This window comes from Sylvia atricapilla, chromosome 26 (genome assembly GCF_009819655.1).
Source record: "Sylvia atricapilla isolate bSylAtr1 chromosome 26, bSylAtr1.pri, whole genome shotgun sequence".
NCBI lineage: Eukaryota > Metazoa > Chordata > Aves > Passeriformes > Sylviidae > Sylvia > Sylvia atricapilla.
Window position 1 is genome coordinate 4,389,931 of NC_089165.1, and position 21,310 is coordinate 4,411,240.

At 52.4% G+C, this 21,310-nt stretch overlaps 1 protein-coding gene across 1 annotated transcript; it reads right to left on the minus strand.

Moving 5' to 3' along the window:
• Positions 1-1,815: 1,815 nt before the first annotated feature.
• DPP9 (dipeptidyl peptidase 9) lies at positions 1,816-21,144 on the minus strand. Its single transcript, XM_066336409.1, has 21 exons — positions 20,975-21,144; positions 19,054-19,141; positions 16,405-16,658; positions 13,746-13,858; positions 12,894-13,067; positions 12,380-12,548; positions 12,095-12,208; positions 11,701-11,829; positions 11,150-11,211; positions 10,534-10,634; positions 8,998-9,175; positions 8,641-8,806; positions 8,470-8,549; positions 6,586-6,738; positions 6,311-6,446; positions 5,402-5,547; positions 4,811-4,957; positions 4,515-4,667; positions 3,931-4,073; positions 3,517-3,628; positions 1,816-3,111 (listed from the first exon to the last, which is right to left on the minus strand). The coding sequence occupies exons 2-21, from the start codon at positions 19,107-19,109 to the stop codon at positions 3,019-3,021; spliced, it is 2,679 nt and encodes an 892-aa protein (XP_066192506.1). The 5' UTR covers positions 19,110-19,141; positions 20,975-21,144; the 3' UTR covers positions 1,816-3,018.
• Positions 21,145-21,310: the final 166 nt, after the last annotated feature.

The following is a 21,310-nucleotide window of genomic DNA, read 5'->3' on the forward strand; positions in this document are numbered from 1 at the left end:
TTGGGACAAGCGTCCATGGGGCCCAGGGCCTGCAGGGACCTCAGGGACAAAAGGGCTGAGAGCAGGAAAATCCTGAATTAGGGGAGAAAGGGAGGCACAGAAATGTGCTCCACCTCCGAGAGGGGGAACCAGGGACGGGAGGTTTCTGTGCAGAGGCCATGGCTGAAGCCTTCTCCGTGTCCCAGCGCGGAGCTGGGCTGCGTGCGATTTCCCCAAAATCCCTCCGTGAGGATTCTCCGGGATCAGTTTACACCGTTGCTTTCGGCCAGCCCTGTGCCTTCCTCGGGCAGCCCACTGCTCCCCGGGGGAACCCGGTTTCTGAGCGCCGCAGTTATTCCGGGGCTGGGATCAAATGCCCCCCGAGGCTCCAGGGACGTGCCCGCACCTCCATCCGCCCACCCCGGGAATGGAGATGCCGGCAGGGTTTCCGTTCCAGCATGTTTCAGGGCAAGGAGTGACTTTTCTGCACTAATTTTGTAGCTTGAGGAGTGATTTGTTTGGAAAATAAGTCCTCAAGAACATCTGTTCTCCCTCCGCACCATCCACCTAAAAATAAAGCCCCACAGGGTGGGTTTGGGGAGAGAAATGCCTCCCAAGCCACCCTCAAGTCCCAAATTCTTGAGGAAGAGTCTTTTTTTTTTTGCTGCTTTTCCCAGCACCTGCTGCCTCCTCTGTCATTAGCCCTCAGTACTCAGGAAATGAACTCCGCTTCAGCCTCCAGCTGCAAACCCTCCAGGCAGAGCCGCCCTGCTCCCTGCTCCATCACCTTTCCCGCAGGACAGCGGCGTGGGCGCCTCCCGCAGCATCTGTATTCCAATCCCCAACACAGCCTCTTCCCGGCGGAACAGCTCCGGCTCCCGGCAGCTTTCCCAGGTAATTCCCCTCGCGATTCTCAATCCCCCAAAGAAGACGACCACCCCCTTTTTAGGGTGCCAAACAGTCCTGCAGCAAGAGGAGCCGACGGATCTGCAAACTCTTCTAGACGAGAGTGTTTTAAGACATTTTAAGAAACACTCGGCTTTTTTGGGGACAGGAAAAAGCAGCTTAAATTAAGCCTAAAAATTAAATTAGGGGAAGCACAGAAACAAACTCTGCAAAAATAAAGCTTCTTACCATCCAGCAGCACCCACCCAGCTGTGAGGGCAGCAGGGACAGAGGCTGCAGGGTTCTTTTATAGACACATCTCAGAGAGGTGCAACTTCTTCCACCCCAGCCCCTCCTTTTGCCCCTCTGACCTCAAAACTCGCACCTGAGGTGCTTTGTAGCAGCAAAACCACACCTGCAATAATTGGGACAATTATCTGGGCACACAGACAAGAACAGGAGGGAAAATCTGCTCCCAGCCCTCCCCAGGAACCCAAACGCTCCATCTGGAAGAGGCTTTGCATTTAGAACAAGCCTCCAGCAGCACCCTCAGGGCATTAACAGCGGGTTAATTAACAGCGGCTCCCACGGGGGAAGGCAAAGCAAGGCCAGGTTGGGGAAGCTTTGAGCTGGGAGGGCGAGCAGAGGCAGGCCCAGCCCCGCAGAAGCAGCTCCGGGTGTCCCAGAGCAGCTGCAGCCCCCAATCCCATGGGAGGGAGGTGCCCAGCCCAGGCTGGTGCTGACTCGCTCAAGGTCACACCGAGCCAAGAACACAGTCCAGGATTCCCAACCCTCGACTGCTTGGATCATGCTTCCCCCGAGGAAGATCAGGGATTTAATATTCTCTCCACTGCTCAGCACAGAAAGAACAGAGCACTTGGCTTTCAGCAGAGCTGCTCTGGCTGTGGCAGCAGCTGCTGCTTCCTCCCGCCCCCCAAAGCAGCCACAACGTCTCTTTCCAATATTTTAATGAGTCGCTACATCTTACACTCATAATTATAAAGAATAAGAATCCATAAAATATTTTCTTTTCATAATACGCACTTATAATACTCCAGGGCAAGTCAACGTGGTTCGTTTGGGTGGGTTTTGTTTGTGTTTTCGTTTTGCCCCTGGCAGAACCCTTGGCTTGAGGGGGGGATGCGCTCCCCTGAGGTGTGATTGCTCAATCCCCCTCCCCAGAACTGCAGTTCCTGTTGCCCAGGTAAATAAAAACCAGGAGAGAGCATTGCTGAGTAGACGGGCGAGGGGACCAGTCACTGACCCGCAGAGAACTGAAGCACAGCCAATTTCAGTGCACATTGGAAAGCTCAGGGGGGGACAGGGGGGTCGGGAGGCGGCACAGAGAACAGAGGGAGGGAGGATTTGCATAAATATCATCCATCTTGTGTTGCAAAAACCCAAATGCTGCTGTGAGCTCTGGAGAGAGGCCCTGGCTGTAGCCAGCTGCCAGTGCTACCTGTTGGCACAACTCTGTGAGAGCGGCCATGAGAGGAAGGATCAGAGGACGCCGTTAGCGGCCCCGGCCACTTCCTCCATCTGCTCTGTAAATTTAAACTGGAAAATAGACATATATATATAAAAAAAAGACTAGTGTTGCATGCTTCTGTAGACCTCTCTTCACCTCCCAGGGCTCCAGTGTGGCAGCAGGGCCAGGACACAGAGCAGATCCCCAGGGGAGCAGTAGGTAGTTCTCTCTTCCCTCACACTCCTGGCTTAAGGCAGCTTCTGATTCGGCTCTTCCGTTTCCAACACAGGCACTGAGTTCTTGCAGGTGAGAGTTTGGGAACTGCACAGGTGCAGTGGAAGGGGAAAAGGATTGGGGAGAGAGAGATGGACACAAACCTCAGCCTCGGGACACAGACCACTGTCCATTGATTCCCAGGAGAGAGGGAGTAGCAGCAAAAAAAGCATTGAACAGCCAGGCTGGAGGAGAGGAGGAGGACGAGCAGGGGCAGACCTCCAGCGTGGAAAGTGAGAGAAGGTGGCACTGTCCAAAGGGATGGTGCCCTCCAGCTTTTCCCCCTGGCCTGGGGGTATCCCCAGCCCGACGTGGGCACTCAGCCCCTTGTGCTCTGGGTGGGACGCTGCCGGGGAGCAGGAGGGCACGGGGCAGGTGAGCTGTCAGTGTCCAGTTTGCAGAGGCTCGTGCTCTCAGAGGTATTCTTGTAGAAAGTGCAGCAGCGTGATTTCGTAGTGCTCTCCTGACTCAGGGCACCGAATACTGTGTCTCTCGTTGGGGTAGATCTGTGCAGGGGCACACGTGGGGCATCGGTCACTCAGCAGGGACAGAACTCCCTCCCCTCAGCCCTGACCCCTCCATCCTGTCCCCAGGGGGGTAAAGAAGTGCCAGGGAGGGTCTGGAGCAGCCCCTCCCTCACTGACACCCCTGACAGGTGGGACACCACAGCTGCTGGAGGAGGAAAGTTCCAGGCTCCAGGGCAGCAGCTCTGCCTGCACATGCCACATCTGCCAGCCATGGAACAGCCACAGTGCCACCTCCCGGCCTCCTCTCCAGTCCAGAGAGGTGCTCACTGTCACCAGCAGCACAACAGGATGTGGGACATTTGCCTCCATCTCCTCCCGTCCCCAGAACACACAGCAAGGAACTTTCTCCAGATTTATGGGACTCCCCACTCCTGTCCCTCCTACCTGCAGCTGGTAAGGTTTTCCAGCCCGGATTAGCTGCGATACCAGGAAGTTGGTGTGAAAAAAGTGCACATTTTCATCCAAAAAGCCATGGAGGATCAGCAAACGATTTGGCCTGGACACGGGGAGAGAGATAAGGAGAGAAACAGGATGAGAAACCAGATGGAAAACACAATGAGGCACCAGATAAAAGCTCTGCAGAGGGTTTGAGCAAAGAGCTGCCAGCTGGACAAGCCAAACCCAAGCAAAAGCAGTGCCAGGCCATGGCCATGGGCCTCAGGCCCTCCCCGGCAGGGGGCTGGGGGTGGATGGCCCAGCTGCTGCCGAGCTAAAGCAGATCAGAACCCCTCCATTCCTTTGGGACTGAGCAGAGGGGCACAGAGCAGGCCCAGGAGCAGGTGTGGGGCAGGCACTCACTCGTTGGGAAGCTTTTCCACGTGCAGGGCCACCGAGCCAGCCTCGTAGCCCTGCTGGTTGTTCTCGGGGACGTCCATGTAGCGCTCGGTGTAGCCGGTGTCGTAGGCCATCCACACGGTGACAGGGGCACCTGCTATAGCAATCTGTCAAACAGAGAGGTGGCACCACACAGCCTCCATTATCACCTGCTGCACAGCACGGGGCTTCCCTGCTTTCCTGGAGAGGCTCTGGGCTGTTCTGTCACTCAGTTCAGGATTCTCCTCCAGCAATCCCACACACAACCCAGATTCCTCCTCCCGCTGTTCCTCCTGTGCTCACAGTGGGGCAAATTGCTGCACAGCAGGCCTTTAGTGTCCCTGTATGGCAGACCAAGGCCATCCCAGAGCCATCCTCCTGCGGCCCCAGCCAGGGATGAGCTGCAGCAGGACACAGGACTGGAGTCAGGAGCTCCAGGCAGGAGGACAGAGGGGACATTTCCACCTGTCCACCACAAACAAGCCAAAATGCCAATTCCAGCTGCCAAGAGGGAGAGAAGCTGAGAGAGCCAAGTGTCCCAAAGGTGCCACCCCCACGTGCAGGCTCACCTTGAAGACGTTGGGTTTACAGATGAGCCCCATGAGGGACAGAAAGCCCCCATAGGACCAGCCGTGGATGGCAACCCGGCTCAAGTCGATGAACCCGTATTTTTCTGCTACATAATGTAAACCTTCCACCTGGTCCTCTATCTCCACCTGGCCCTAAAAGGCAACAAGGAGGATCACGTCAGTGGACTTGGTAAATTTACAAACTCGAGGCAGGAAGACTCACACAGGAAACGAGCAGCCACCACCCTCAGGAAGGACAGATGATCAGAGATTCCCCAGCACAAGGAGGACGTTACCATTTGGTTTTTCAGGGCCCCTTCAAATTTGAGGCCTCGCTGGCAGGATCCCCTTCCATCAATCACCACCACAGCATAGCCCAGGGATGCCAGTGTGTTCAGCCTCAGGTACTTGATGCCTTTGAAGGAGTTGTTCACCAGCTGCACCTGCAAAAGGAGGAAGAGTTTCAGAGCTGCCTTCCTGTGTCACTGGAGGATCTGAGCTGGACAGCAGCCACTCATGGAGCTATCAGAGCCATGGAAATCAAACCACATGCTGCAAAAGTCAGCTGAGGTTTGAAGCAGAGGTCAAACACAGGGATAAAAAGAGTAGGTTTAGATTAGATATTAGGAGGAAGTGTTTTGCTCTAACAGTGCTGAAGCCCCGAGAAGCTGTGGCTGCCCCATCCCTGGATGTGTTCCAGGCCAGTGGAATGTGTCCCTGCCCATTGCAGGGGTGGCAGTGGATGGGTTTAAGGTCACTCCAACCCAAACCATTCCATGATTCCATGACAGTGTTCACTGCCACCCAAAGTGCAAGCGTTGACGGACAGAGCTGTGCCCTGGGCAGCAGCCCCAGCCCTGAGCCCAGCAGCTCCCCTGGGTGATTACCTGAGGGCCTCCATACACAAAGAGCACCGTGGGATGCTTCTTGCCAGGCTGCACGTCGTGGGGTTTGTAGACCATTCCGTAGAGCTCCACGTCCGACTGCGTGCGGAAGTGGAAGATCTCCGGGGGGACGTAGTCTGGGGGACAGCCTGCAGCAGGAGGGTCACACACAGTGCTGAGGGACTGAGCAGCCTCTGCTGCCACCCCCCTGAGCCAAACCTGACCCTGGGCAGGGCTCCTTCAGCACCAAACCACACCGAGGCTTAGCAAAGCCTGTCCCTGGGGAACAGCCTCCAGCTGCCTGCACAGGGAAGGGATTCCACAGGAAAACCTCTCCAGCAAGGCACAGTGCCACAACTGCAGGGTGGGAGAGGGTAGGAACAGGGATGGGACAAAGTGTTTGCAGTAGGTTCAGGTACTGCTGTGAGCTGTACCTAAATCTTTAAAACCTACAGAGCACAATGGAGCAGCCACTCCATTATCCAGCATCCCAGGAACTTGCCCCGTCCCTCTTCAGACAAATCACAATTAAAGAATATCTTGAAGTGTTCAAGGACAGGGCTTGGTGCAACCTGGACTAGGGAAGATGTCCCTGTCCATGTCAGGGCATGAGGGCAAGATGAACTTTCATGTCCATTCCCACCTAAAGCATTCAGTGATTCCACAGTAAAACCACATCCTTGTGGGTGTGTCAACTCTGTACAGCCCTGAGCATGACTTTTGTTCAATGTGTGAAACACCTCAAAAGCCCACAGAGCATTTCCTGAGTGAGGTGACCATGAGAAATATCTCCCCCAGACAAGATGCCACAACTCATCTTCCCTCAGAGTGAAGGTGCTCAGACCACTTCCCTCCCCATCACTCTTGGCTGCTGCTGGCAGAGTTCTCATGGGGACGTTCTCCAGGACTTACTGGCTGCCTCCATCATGCTGGCCCAAAACTTGGGCTGCTTGTGGAGCGGGTCGTCGTCGGGGCCGCTGAGCTTGTAGATGTGCACGCAGGGAGGAGTGCTCACACTGCTGTAGTGGCTGATGAACATGTCAAAGTTCTGCCAGGGAACACAGGGGAGGTGGGGGATGAGGTCCTGCACTGCTCACGTCTCAGGACCCGTGACTGGCCACGAGCCACTGCCATTCCCAGTCAGGATCCCTGTCAGTCAGGAGAGGGGGACCCGAGGAACAGCAAACCTGGCTCATGGAGCAGCTGTGGGAGAAGCCTGGGCTGGTGAGGCGCACGATCTCCCCGGGACACTCGTAGCTGACCACGTAGAGGTGGTGCTCCAGAGGGGTGTCCTTCGTGCCTTGGAAATACACCAGCTTGGTGGCCTCATTGACCCAGATCTGTGCCAGGAGAGAGGGCTCAGGGACAGGCAGGGACAGGCTCTGCTCCTCTGCCAGCCCAGAACACACAGAGACCATGGCAGGGCTGCTCAGGGCAGGGGGCTGAGGGGCCAGAGAACACACAGCACTTGGGGAACTGCAGACAGCACAATGCAGGGACAGAGAGCAGCCCCTCAGCCTTTTTGTTAAAGGCTCAAAGCATTTGCTTATTAACGGGCATAAAAAGCTGGGCTTTGTTCCCTGCACATTAAGAGGAAGCCATCCTCTTAACAAGGAACATTCTGTGCTTATATGGCATCTTACAGAACTATGGAATCATTCAGAAAAATGGGAAAACCCCTCCAAGATCAACCATTAACCCAGCAGCACCGTGCTCACCCTAACACCCTTCTGAACACTCCCAGGGATGGTGGTGCCTCCTCACTGCCCTGGACAGCCTGTCCCATCACCTTCCCCCATCTCCAACCTAAATCCCCCTGGAGCAACGTGGGGCTGTTTCCTCTGCTCCTGTCCCTTGTTACCTGGGAGAAGAGCCTGACTCACCTGGCCACAGCCAGCATGGCTGGATTATAAAGGCCCAGGTATCTTTTTTCCAGCCATCATGGCAATGAATTCCCATTTGTGGGAGGACCAGTCTAACAGCTCTCAGCATGAAAACTTTGAGACACATTAAAATAGGTTTTTTACTGTCTAGATAAAGCTGTTTCTAAAAACCACCCAGTCAGGCAGGAACAGAGGCGACAGCTTTTAAATCCTGCATTGATCCAACAACAGTAACTGAACTGTTTTTCCACCTTACAGTTTCCAAATGCTATTTCTGGCTAACCCACAGTTTGAAGACCCCTGTGAACAGCAAGGGGAAAAACATTGGCCAGGAAAACCAGGCAGAGCCCTGTGGAGCAACAAATGCATCAAAATAATTGCTGCTAACACAATTTTAGCCATAACACATGCAGGGAAGAGCTGTGGCCAAAATCAACAGCATGTACAGTGAGAATCCACATGGGGAGGGACAGCAGGTTAATTGCAGATTGAGGAAAAGCAGCAGAAACCAAAAGCTTGGAGCTGTTGGTCTTTTAAAAAGCGAGAAGTGAAAATCCAGATTAATTGGAAATGAACAGACAAAGTCTTTATTTTGACAGAAATCACCTGGGAGTGTTAAAGATCAGACTCGAAGTTAATTCCTGAAGCAAAAATGAAACTAGGTTTCTACAAGATTAATAAAAATTCATTTCTGGCTGTTCTGCAAGCGACAACAGATACAGCTTCTCCATATTCTAAATTGCTTTATATTCCCCAGCTGCCTTCTTCCTAAAGGCTCTGCTGAGGGATCAGCTGGAGACCAAGAGTTCACTCCCAGTGCCAGGACACATTTCCACGTTGCAAGAACTCATTGGAGTTAAAATGCCTTAGCAAAGGCAGCAGTCCCCAGATTCTCCACAAAATGGTTCTTTGTTGCTCTTAAACCTCAGACTTGTGTCCTTTTTTATGGCCTGACCCACTCCTGGGATTTACCTAAGGAGCAATCTGAAGTCTGATTAAGAAGGCAATCAGCTCCATGTGCACTGGCCTACAGCACTTCTGGGGAAAGCAGAGGCAGCAATAAAAACAGCACCAAAATGAAGCTTAAGCACTTCTAGCAGGTCCCAAGTGTAAGGGAGGACTCAGGCCAGGACTGGGGGCAGACAATGCAGAGCTGAGACACTGCAAGAGAATAAAAATAACCCCTACCTTGGATCCGTGCCTGGCCAGCACCTCCCACTCCCCAGCAGTCAGGGCAATCTCCTCCTTGATGGGACATTTGAAATCATCTGCAAGACAGACCATGAGAATAAACCCCTGCCCTCCCCAAAGACAAGACAGGCCAACAGCAGGGGGAGCTCCCAGGGCTGCAGCCCTTACCCTCACTGTGGACACAGGGCTGCCCCCAGTCGTGGCTGCCTGGCTTCAGGATTGCTGTCACCCTGTACAGGTGACAGAAGCCCGTTTTGCACTCGTTGGCTCGGATAAAGCAGAGCTCTTCCTCCTCCCCCTCCGGCTGGATGAAAGGATAGAAGATGTCATGAACCTGCCACACAAGATGAGAAACCTGTGAGTGACTTGCCTTATCAAACCCCTGGTTCAACTCCAAATTTGGGACTACTGAGTAGCAAAGCTGCTGGAGCAAGGACTTAACTGGACACCCAATCAACAGGAGAATGGTTAACTGAGGGGAGGAAGGGGCAGCCTGTGTTCTCCTCCCAGCCCCGAGCCTCTTACATTTATCCACACATCAGTGGTTTCTTCATAGATCACAAATGGCTGGACATTTTCTGGCACAGTTTTGGCAAATTCAGCACGCTGCTCCTCATTTTCTGGGACTGGAATAAAGAGTGCTGGAGGCAGGAGGACTAGCTGGAGCCGCTGCTGAGGTCTGTCTAGGAACATAGCCCAGGCACTGGGGAAAGAAGTCGGAGGTGAATGTCAGTACCACAGAATAGAGGTCCCTTCCCAACACTCAGAACACGCATCCCTTTCTCCCCCCCGCTGCCAGAAAGGATTTGGGCATCTGAATGCAAAGCTTTTCTCATCACTGCTGCTTTCTAATCCCCTGGAAGCTGTGCCAACACACACGTACTGCCAGACAGCTCTGGTATTTCACAGGGGTATCGCTCCGACGAGATGTCTGACAGATTTGGCAGCGCCCGCTCCAAGGGAGCACTGCTAACAGAGGCCTGTCTCCAGGATGGAACTCCTCCTTGGACACCCCTCCATCAGGAAATGCTGTCTGTGCTCCAGCTCAGGAGATCACCCTCCAGGAGCTCCGTCTGCAGCCTCCTCCTGGTGCTCTGGCAGGCAGAGGCACAGACCCAACACCAGTGCCAGGGGAAGGAGCTGCTTCAGTGCCAGCCCTGCTCCCCTCCAAGGAGAGTTCCCTGGGAGTGGTGCTGCACTGCAGGCTCTCAGCACGACAGATGGCAAAGCACAGCCACCCCAGGGCCTGCGAGTGCATCCAGGGGGGTTCCATCATCAAAGACAGGTTTGAAAGGAGCCAGCTCTCCCCCAGCGCCGCAGGATTTCAGGAACTGAGATATTCAGCACATTTAGATAAGCTCTGGTGCAGAACATCACAATCACCTCTGGGATTACCTGCTGGAAAGCTCTCTAAATTTCCTTTCCAGAGCAGAAAATTAATGATGAGTTACAGAATGCCACCTTCAAAGACAGCCAAGTCACCTTAACATAATCTGCACACACACCAGTTAACAGGCAAGCCGGCTTGGGAGGGGGGAAAAATTAAGAACTTTAAAATTTCAATCAGATTGGGGTGAATTCTGTAACTCTTCAGGCAAGACTGTGTATCCCATTTGGAGCAATACCAGTGCCAGAGCAATCCTTCCCTTTGGACACGCTGCATGAAGGACGTGGCACCACTGACCTGCCCCTGTCCTGTGATCCAGGCTTCAGTGACAAACTGTGCCAACAAAGAAAGATAAAACTGCCCACAGAACACCCCCATCTTCAGCAGGAAACACATTGTATCTGTGTTAAACACCTTCAGCTCCAAAGAATTCCCCAGGAATGACTTAATGACTTAATGCATCAATGTCATTTAACTCTGGTTGTGACAAGCCCAACACTCTGCTCTGCTTCATTCCTACTTTTAGGATGTTACAGCACTGAAGCCAAATATTCACGTGCCATTTCTGGCACTCAGGGCTTTAAAACCAGGTCATGAACACAGCAGAAGCATGCCAAGGGTCTGCAACCAGAGGAGCCCTTGGGACAGTTATTTTGGGAGGAAAATGGACTTACTATTTGCCATCCCGGGTCCATCCAGCACGGGCAATGTACTCCACAGTGGGAAACAAGGCAGCAAAGGGCTGCACCAGCTCTTTGTCCTGAGCACACACAATCTGCAGCAAAACCAAGGCCCAACATCAAATCAGAGCTCCAGAGCTCGTCACCTTCTCCCGGAGAAGCTCAGGGAGATGGCAGAACAAGGAAGTTTAGCTAGTGGCATCAGCAAGGGTCAGGCCAGGAGAAGCAAGCCTTGCTACAAAGAGCAGGAAGAGAAGGGGAAAACAGGCTTCAAAGCAAAAGGATTTTGGCATTCAGCCACAGGAAAGGACACAGGCAGGGACTGAAGCCCCGGGTTAGACCTGGCTCCAGCCCTCCTGTCTCTGCCATGGTGCACCAGGCAAGCCCCACTTCCCCCTCTCCTTCACATTCCCAGCTAAATCTCCCCCATAATGATCCTTCTCAGCATTTTCAAGTCTGTTTCTTGGGTAAACACTTTAGAGAACCAGGGATTACAAGAGAATAAAAGTCTCAGACTAGCACTATTTAGGATTTCTTTGTGACCTTGTTTTAATTCTAGGAAGCTTCAAAAACCTTCCTGTGCAATGTCCCCTTCTGAGTTATCACTTACCTTACCCTTGCTGTCTGTTTTAAATTCTGCCAGTTTCAATGTAATCTTGGGGTTTTTGCTGCCTGCAGAGGAGAAGTGAAAAAAACACCAAGATGATCAAGTTGAACATTCTGTGGTTACACAAAAATACAGCTTCTAAAGGAGAACTGCTCCTGGTCCTACTGAAATAGCTCTGTGTGAATTTACAAATATCAAATATGTATGTGAGCAAACACCAGAGTCATTCTGGGAATGGGAACAGTTTGCTTTGCCTTCCCTAGCTGGCTGTGCACGCTCCCAGGAGGGAGAGGAAAGATGGGATGCAGAATGTATTCCACAATGAGCCATCAGATATATTCCACTTCCTCAGCAATCCTTTCATTTAGGGCTGGGATTTAAAGTTCAGCCTTTGCTGCAGCAGATTTTGGGATCGGAGAGTCAATTAGGTCTCAACATTCACAGCCAGTTTCTACATCCCAGTAAGTGCCCAGATTAATGATGCAAAGTTTACAGCCCCAATTCCACTGCTGATTCCAGCAGGAGTCCAGAGCTCAGCCACGTGTTTCACTCACCTGTCCTGGGGTACCGATAGGAATCTGTTTTTCTCTCCTCCAAAGCAGGTGAAGGAACGTGAATTATCTCCACCTCTGACTCATCCACTTCCTCATACAAGATCCGCAGTGTTTTCAAATCCTCTGAACCTGGGACAGAGAGCAGGAACGTTTGCAAAGAGGATTTCCTGCTGTTTCTGGCTGGCCTGGAGCACTGGTGCAGAGGGAACACCTGTACAGCCCCAGCTCTCAGTGACCACCTGCGAACACTCCACAGTTATCACCCCCTCAGTGCTTTGTTCCTTCAGGTGAGTCCCCAGGAACAACACAAACCCAAAATCATGCTCAGGGCCTCGTTTTTGGCAGGAGGCAGCAGCCACAGCGCCAGGATTTGATGAGCAGAACAGTGACTGACCTTCTGTGGAAGCTGTGGGACACCACCAATAGCCCGTGAACCGATCAAACTCCTCCTGAATGACAAAAGTGGCCACTCCAGCAGACTTGGGGTCATCCAGGACATTGGACAAGCCTGGAGAGGAACAAAGACGAGACAGCATTTGCATTCTGCATCTACATCTCCTTGGAAAACGCTGACCCAAAAGACAAATGGCACTTGTAAGAAGTAAGGCAGGAGTGTGGGTACTGCAGGCCAGGCTCCTCAGCAGGAATTCCCCCTGGGGGCAGGAGGAAGCCCCATCACCTTTGTGGCAGTAGGTCAGCCGCCTCTCCTCGCCCGTCTCGATGTTTGCCACCCACAGGTCGTTGTTGTTGATGAAGGAGAAGAAGGCTGGGTCAGCAGGGCAGATTTTGGGATCCATCCGTGGGCCCGTGCACTGAGTCTTGATCTCCAGAGGCTTCATTGGAGACACCTACAGCAAGAGACCCACACAGAGCTGGGTGCCACACCAGAGAAAAAGCCCAAATTGGATTCAGCACAGCCCAGGGGATGATGGCAAACGTGGCCCTGACAGGACACAGGAACAACCACCATAACCACATGGATGGAGATAGGGACCTGCTAGAGCAGGCCCAGAGGAGCCACAGAGATGCTCCAAGGGCTGCAGGTCCTCTGGAGCCAGACTGGGAGTGACACTGGGATGAGCTTTAAGGTCCCTGCCACCCCAGTCCAGCCTGGGATTCCACGTGCAGCCATCTCCAATCCAAACCATCAAGCCCCTTTGGGGTGACAGCCATGAAATCCCTGGCAGACTCACCATGAAGCCATTCTTGCCCCCATCTCGACAATGGAAGAGGCTGTTGCTGGCCTGGAAGAGGAACAGGCCACTCTCACTGTGGAAATCGTAAGATGTTATCCCAAAGACACCCAGTCTCTTGCGTTCCCTCAAGAGCTCCTCCTCTCTGGAATACATCCCATGGTGAGGGGTTGCCTAGAATTGAAGGAAAGGAACATCTGGAAGGATTTGCAAGGAGAGGAATGTTCACAGCCCTGAACCTGTCACAACAGCCCAGCTCACACAGGCAGCAGGGTCAGGGTACAGGTCCCCAAATCCTGTACTCCAGGAGGCCTAAACCCACCACAGCCCCAAATTCCCCCCTGCAGGAGGGCTGAGCTGTGAATCTCTCAGTTCTGCAGTTGGCACTTCAGCATGAACCGAGAACAGCTGTGCTTGCTCTGCTTATGCAAATCAGATGTAACCAATTAACTTAATGACGTTATCTGCAGCCTTCACAAACAGTTTCCATGTCAGACACTGCAAACAAAAGTTCTTCCGGGATCTTGAATTACCCTGGAGAGAACTCGCGGCCCAAATGGGGTCAAGACAGATAAATTCTGTTCCAGCAGGAGCTTTTTAAGCAGGGGAGAAAAGAGCAGCACACTCCAGTGCTGTCAGTGACAAAGGACATGAGGATACTGAAACCAGGGAGGGGAAAATTCCCTCCCTTTCTGGTGCACTCTCAACAGTGTGAGGCAGAAGCAGCAATTTAAAGTCAGCTTTCCCAACTTTTCAAAAGCAGGAAGGATAATGGACACCACACAGATGTCCCTACCACAGCAGCCCCACTGCAGCACCCAGTTTCCCCAGGCTCTTCCCACTCTGGCTTACCTGAAAGTGATCCAGCATCTGTTTCCAGGACAAGAGCAGCAAGGCCTCCTTCCGTACCTTTTTGGGAATCTCTGAGTAAAGGAGGGAATTTTCTCTGCTACCATATGGCATTCCTGTTAGGAGGACAAAAGCATCATCCTACTTAAGATGAGCTAGCCAGGACAAAGAGGCCCACGAGCAAATTCAGCAAAAGTCTGGAAACAGAGAGGCTGGGGCTGCCCAGAGACCTTTACCCACATTCCTTCCCAAGCAGCTCCCAGATCAATCCCAGAATAACATCTAAACCACTTAGATATTCATTTGTTGGGAATTTTCAAAGCAAGATTGAATACCCCACCTCTCCAGAATGTATTAGGTCCAATTTTCCGCTCTGTGCCCCAGATCCACTCTAAGAGCACCACTCCCTCAATGAGTGACTCAACACTACTCTCCATACAGAAATTTGCTACAGGGACCTGCTCCAGGCCAAGGCAGCAGCTTGCAGGGGAAGGAAGAGCTTGGAAGCTCCACAGAGCCCATTCAGATGTGAAACAGTATCCTACAGAGTCAAAAGACCTTGTCATTTTACATAAGCCTTTGCCTGTGGTTATCAAATGAGCTCTTGGCCTTCATCCAACTTCCAAAACAACCATCAAATATCCTGACACGTGATTTTGACAGTTTCCACAAAAACAAAGACCATGAACTTGCCCTCTACTTATGCTGCAGAGACTCCCTGGATCAGAAATTCACAGAGGGATATGTGCCCTGATACTGCCTACTCTGCACATGTTCTGGGCAGAACAGAGAGATTTCTGAGCTGGCTGACCCAGCAGTAGTTACTTCAAATTAAAACTGAAATATTAATAAGTGCTTGGGAAGCAGAGCAATATGTGAGGATCTAATCCTCAGAGATCCAGGAACACCAAAGTGCTGAGCATGTGGTGTTTAACATAAGCAGCATCTGCCACGATACAACAGAAAACTCTGTGGGGATGGCCCAGGAATGATTGAAGATGGCCACACAGGAAAAACTGCAGAGAGGAACAAATGACTCTGGACACACACATCTGACACTCAGGCAACTGTGACCTGGACTTCCCTTCCCCTTATGTTAGAACTTTCTCCAGTGACCTCAGCCTGACTACAATCAATTGGCATTTACAAGGAAAATATTGCCTCCCTCCCCAAAAGACAGTTTACTTTGCTTCCAATTCAACCCTACAGCAAAGTTCATCAGGAGTCTCCATTTAAACACTTTAAAATGTTCTTTAATGCTGGGGCAGTGGCAGCACTCTGAGTCAAATACTTGTGAACTCACAGGCTGCTCAGAGAAGCTGTGGCTGCCCCATCCCTGGGAGTGTCCATCATCATGGCAAAAGAATCAGCATTTAAATCAGCCTCTACCCTTTATTAGGGACATCTGAGAAGAGGTACCCTGGGATTACCTGGCTGATGCTGATCTTAACTGAGGGATTAATCTCCTCTGAGCCCTGTACAATTCCTTAAGGAAGGAAACACTGAAAAGGCACTTGTGTATCCTCATTCCTGGTTCTGGCTCCTGGAACAGTCACACCCTGGCAGAACACCAACCACCCAGTAGCTGGTTTGGTTGCCATTTCATACAACAGAACATTAAAAAATTTAAAATTAGCCACTTAGCTCTTTAATCATCTAGATCAAAACCAGTATCAAAGTGAACTGGAAATACATTCAACTTTAAATCAAGCCTCACTGCTCAGACTTGACAAGAAAAATATGCCAGCTCTGGATCCTGTCCTTCAGAGCAGCACTTGTGTCCCAAGAATTTATGAGGACTACACAAATCAAGTCACTGGCACACGGGAGCTGCTTCATGACAAAACAAATCAGTCCCTCAAATCCAGCCTCCTACAGTGACCTACAGCCAAAACCTGGACAAAGAAGGAAGATCTGCAGGGTCACTCCAGGGCAGCAGTCACTGCACAGAGCTGCACACCCGGCAATTTCTGTTCTGGCCCAGTAATGATCAGCTCATGCCCCAAAGCACAGCAAACTCTTTACAGTCTATAAAGCTTCCCATGTTACCAGCCACAAAATTATCCAGTCACTAAAATCCAACAGCTCTGTCACTAATTACATTGTGGCTCCATCTGTAACAAGGGACTCGTACAACACGGAATTCTGCTTTCAGTCTTCAGAAGGAAAGGGATATCTCCTTGCAAATGCCAGGAACAGCTCATTCCCACCTCAATTCTCTTCCCTGCTCTTGAAAGCATCCTACTTCCCTGACACTTAATAAAGCAGGAGACACCACCACCCTGCCATTAATATGTTGCAACATATTAACATTGCAACATGAGTCATTACTGACAGCAAATTTCTTGGAAAGTCAGTCTGGTTAAGGAAGCAAGTAAATCCCATTTTTCCCAAGCTGCAGAGGCACAAGACAGTCCTGAGCGTGAGGGAGGACACAGAAGTGCTGGCTGGCCACCACTTCCCCCTGTCACAGCTGATCCTTGTGTTTGAGGCTTGTCTGGGACTGGGAAGTCCCTGCTCAGTCCCAAGCTTTGCAGAAGATCCTAAAAGGCTGCAGCCACGTTACCCACTCTCAGTTCCCCTATCCCACCAAAGCAGCTCCCTCCCATCCCCTCCCTGGCTGCTGAGTTGGAAGAGCCCCACGTTCCCCCCAGGTGCTTACCCAGGTAATAGAGGCGGTGGGAGTGCGGGCTGGACTCCTCCGTTTTCCGGACAAACTGGAAATCATGGGGAGCTTTGTTCACTATCATGCCCGAGTACTTCCTGCTGCTGTGAATAATGTCACGCAGCCCATCCCAAGAATGCTTTTGCACCTGGAATTGGGAAGGCACATCCTCCATCTCGACCACTTCGGAGCTGTCTGAGAGCGTGTCCACCGCAGTCATCCTCGCTTCCCCTTCAGGGCTGGGCAAAAAACTGAGGGAGGAGTGGAGGGAGAGAATTAAGCCCTAAAATCAAACAGCTGCTCCTTAAACTACAGACGCTGGGATTCTCTGCACTCAAGGGTTACGTTTTAAACACGTTGAAAGGAAAAGTGCATCTCCCATCCCGTATGGAATCCTGGAAGTGCAGATATTGGCCTCCCTCTCCCAGGGCTGGCTCTAGGAATAAACTGTTAAAGGAAGCAGCAGATCCTTGTGCAGACAACAAGCAGCTTGACTCAAAGGAAAACCACTCCAGGAATTCGGGTGGATATGTCATCAAGGCTATGACCTATCATAAAGGCACATAAACTCCTGCCCTGTGAGACCAGAGAGGTGGAATCCCCTTCCTATCCCAAAGGAAAACCTGCCCACCACCTGGGGAGAGAGCTTCAAACCCAAGCACAGCAATCCACTTACCTGAGGAGATACTAGGCCAGGACTAAAGAGAGATGGGAAAACAGGAAGAAAAAGTGCAATTGCTTTGCTAAGAGAGAGAAGGCAGCAGGGCCAGCCCCTGGTTGTATCCTGAGAAACGTGGCACACATTCCTTAGAGACTTCCAAGGGAGCAGGTGTGGAAGGAGAGGACAAGAACCGCCTCCACATTAACACAAATGTTAATTTGAGGTGAGGTGGACCCACAGACTTGCCCAAGGTCAGTGATGTCATCCACTGCAAAGCAGGAATGAGCTGAGGACTAGGGAAACCTGTTTCTCACACCCCATTTGAGGAGCAGGATGTCCCTCCAAGAGGACATTTGAGGGGTTTTGGAGGTACCTGAAAGAATGTTACAGAGAATTTCAGAAGAACTTCAGTTTTCTGGACAAAATGAGCCTGGAGAATTTTGCTCCAAGGAGACAGAATCAGCCTTGTGCAAGGGCTGAGAATGTAACATCTCCTCAGACTCCCAAGTCCCTAAATTGTACAAAATGTGCCAAAAGTAACACAAGAACAAGCTCCCAAAATAATTCTGTAGGTACTCCTGGTACCTACTGCCCAGCAGTAAATCCACAGCTTGAAAATGGATAAAGAGGAGTATTTTCCAATCAAAGGCAGGCAGGAAGCCCAAGTGAAACCACCAAAGAGAACACGATGGGATGTTCTAAGACTGTGTCTGTGGCCTCTGCCTGTACCCAGGCTCTCCACTGCAGCAGCTAAAATCACAGCTGCCTGTCAGAAACACAAGACAGGAAGACCATGGAAATCCATAAACTGAGTGCAATTCTCCCAACCCCATCCCACTGCAGGACAACTCAGGCAGTCAAATACTCTGGCTTTAGCTCACAAAGCCTGGCCCTTGGGTTACTCTCCCCCAGCTGATGAATCCATCTCACTCAGCCAGTCTGGCTCCTGACAGGCAAAAGTTTAACCTTTAAAACCAGTCTACAGATGTGATACTGGTACCTGTCCCCAGCTGAACCGGAGCCTGGAGCCCCTTCCAAACTATACTGCCATGATTTTATCACATGAACAGCACAGCTCTCAGCCTGGCACTGTTCTCACCCTGGTGATTTGGACACGAGAACGGAGTGGGGAAGTGGGATAAGCAAAGCAGCCACCACATAAACTGAGGTGAGAGCACAGGGAATGACCACTGGCACTGCTGGAGCCTGGTGGACTCTCACAAAATCACAGAATGGTTTGAACTGGAAGCGACCTTAAAGATCATCTAACTCCAAACCCTGCCACAGGCAGGGACACCTCCTGCTAGAAGGGAAAAAAAACCCCTAAAACTCAGGTCCTTGCTTGCTGCAGAGTAAAAGGAAACTCAGATTTCTGCCTCTGTCACTACAGCCACCTCTGGAACAAGGCGTAGTCAGAACTTGGCAACGCCGTGTATGTAAGTCAACAAGAGCCAGGAGTAACTTATCTCGGAGTAGATTTGGGGATTACATTACTCAAACGTGAGCTGGATCAAGACACCAGTTATTAACCATCTTAAGACAGGCAGCAATAGCACACTGAAGATTTCCACCTTGCCCTGTCCCTTCACCCCACGCTCAGGCAGGGACTGAGGTGACTCAGAGCTGTTGCAGGAACAGTTGTGTCTCTCTCCACTCCCAAAAACGTGGAGCTGCCCCTTGGGGGTCCTTTAATGCCACTTGTGCCCTGCCAGGTGAGGTGGGTGAGCCCCCAGCCCTCCTCTGGGGAGAGGTGTTAGTCTGGAGGGGACAACAAGCACAGGTGGGGAATCAGAACCCGGAAAAAACCGGAGAGCTCAATATTGGAAGTGGGTGAAACAAGTTATTGTCCTGAGTCACTTCCTGACTCACAGATCCTGCCACAGAGCTCCTGGGCAGGACTGTCCAGATGGGGCTCCTCAGAACCCCCTCAGCGCAGAGGTGACTGCTGCACAGCACACAGAGCCTCCACGGGCACCTGGACGTACCTTCTCCAACTTCCTGCAGTCTCGTTTTCCAGACGAACCCTCTTTATCTTCTGCATTAACTACTCAGAGAGCTGGGCAGGACAGGAAACTGGGGAGGAAGAGGGGAGAAAGGAGATTTCATACAACTGCTGGGTAAGAGCACCTTCCAGAGGTCACATTTCCAGCTGAACAGGGGGGCACAAATAAATCCTTGGGTTTCATTCCTTGGTCCAAATCTGTTCTGTCAGCACAGCCTGGATTTGAACAGTCCTGATAAATCTGAGAGACTTCATCTGAACAACGAGGCTTAGTGAACTCTGGGGTGTGCCTCACTCTTTCCCAGAAAATTCTTCTTAAAATCCAAGAACCTTGAATACGGAACCTTTCTGTCATCCCCTTCCCAAAATCCTGAAATTCTTGCAAGTATCAAGTGCTAAAAACTGATAAAACAGAGCTCTGGTCCATACACTTAAGAGGGAAGAGTCAAACAAAGGGCACACCACAAGGAGCCAGCCAGAGGGTCACAGCCCCACCTGGGATATAAAAATCACATTTATCTTCCAAGCCTGAATACTGCTTCCCTGTGCCTCAGCCTGCTGCCACGAGGAACCCTGGCTCCCCACACCGATCTGCTGCCCAGGAGCACAGGAAGGTGTTTCACTGCCCTCCTCTCTCCCCAACTACAAAAGCCTTTAGCTCTGAATCACAGACACACTCAGGACCCACCACTGCCTTTTGTTGAGGCTCCTGCCCTCCCTAAACAGCCCTTTCTCCACCAAAAACGCACCCACAGGGGACCAGGAGAGACAAAGCACCACAGAGAAACTCCTCAGCTGCAGAGGAGAGCAGAGAGGAGGGAAGGAGCTGCATTCAGCAATTTAAGGGCAGTTTTTGATGCAGGCATGAAGGGCAGCGGGAGTGATGCCCAGGAATGCTGAGTAACCTGGTCTGATCTCCCAGCTGACCCTGCCTCGAGCAGGGGGTTGGACCAGAGGCTTCCCCAGGTCCTGCCAGGCTCGGCTGCTCTGTGATTTTAATGATCCTGAGGAACAGCTCAACTCTCATTACACCCAGCACAGATCAGGCATTTCACACAGGGAAGTAACAGTAAAATCTTGAACCCGGAAAAAAAAGAAAAAAAAAAAAAAAAAAAAAAAGAAAAAAAAAAAAAAAAAAAGAAAAAAAAAAAGAAAAAAAAAAAAAGAAAAGAAGCTGAGCAAAATAGACAAAGAGATCAGGAACCAGCGTGAATCATTCGGGAAGAGCCAATGGAACACAGGAACAGAGTCACCTACAGGAGCCCTTACAATGTGTCCCCGTCGTGGCCGGGAGCTTTAAGATGTCCAAATATTAAAGCAACTGAGGGCTGGATAAACCGGTGGGGATTTATCCAGAGAGAGGCGAGCTCTGGCAAAGGCTGCCAGCAGCCCGTGTCCCTCGGCAGCTCCCGCCGGGAGCTCTGCCCTTGGTGCAGAGGGAAGGCCGGCGTTCGGGACAGCAGGAGAGGGGAATCCCGGGGATGGAGCATCCTCTGCCCCCGTCTCCCCCACCGCTGCCGACGGCTCCTTCCCACGGGAGGGGAGCGGGGATTCCCTCACCCGCCGGGGCTGCTGGCGGCACCCGGGACCCCCGTCCGAGGGCAGGGGTCCCCCATCACCCCTTCCATGGGCAGCATACGGCAGGAGTGACCTGCAAACGATTCCCTGAGGGCCAGGCCTGGGGGCGAGCAAACGTCCCCCGGGGCGAGGAGCGGCCGCCCCCATCCCGAGGGGGGAAACAGCCCACGGAAGGGGCGAACGCCGCCCCGAGGGCACCCCCGGCCCAGCGCCGCGGGGATGCGGCCCCCGCCCGCCTCAGCCGGCCCTCAGAGGCGCGGGCCCCACCCAGCCCGGCCGGAGCGCGCCCGGAGCCCCCGGGCCGCCATTCCCCCCTCCTCACTCACCGCGGGGCGCGGCGACCTCCCCGGGCCGGGCGGGGGCGGCTCCTGCGCCGGAGGGAGGGCGGGGGAGGGAGGGGGCGGCGGCGGCTCCGTCAGTGCCGCTCCATGTCCCGGGCGCGGGGCAGCCCCGGAAACGGGGGCGCGGGGGCGGCGGCGGCCACGGCGTGACCTCTCACCCGGCGGCGGAAGTGGCGGGAGCGCGCGCGCGGCGGGAGCGCGCCCGGGCCGCGCGGGAGGAACCACTGCCTCCGGCCGCGGGGGGAGATGGCCGCGGGAGTACGGAGCTGTTACAAAATCACACAGGATAGGTTAGGTGTTGGAAAAGAGCTCTGAGGTCAT

Bases quoted from the DNA above. Each gene is read 5' to 3' on its own strand.
- DPP9 (XM_066336409.1), bottom strand. From the start codon at position 19,109: ATGCAGAAGATAAAGAGGGTTCGTCTGGAAAACGAGACTGCAGGAAGT. The intron at 11,212-11,700 runs GTGAGTGAAACA...TCTCCTCTGCAG, and splicing joins CTATCGGTACCCCAGGACAG to GCAGCAAAAACCCCAAGATT. The intron at 4,958-5,401 runs GTAATCACCCAG...CTCCTTTTGCAG, and splicing joins TTGTGTATGGAGGCCCTCAG to GTGCAGCTGGTGAACAACTC.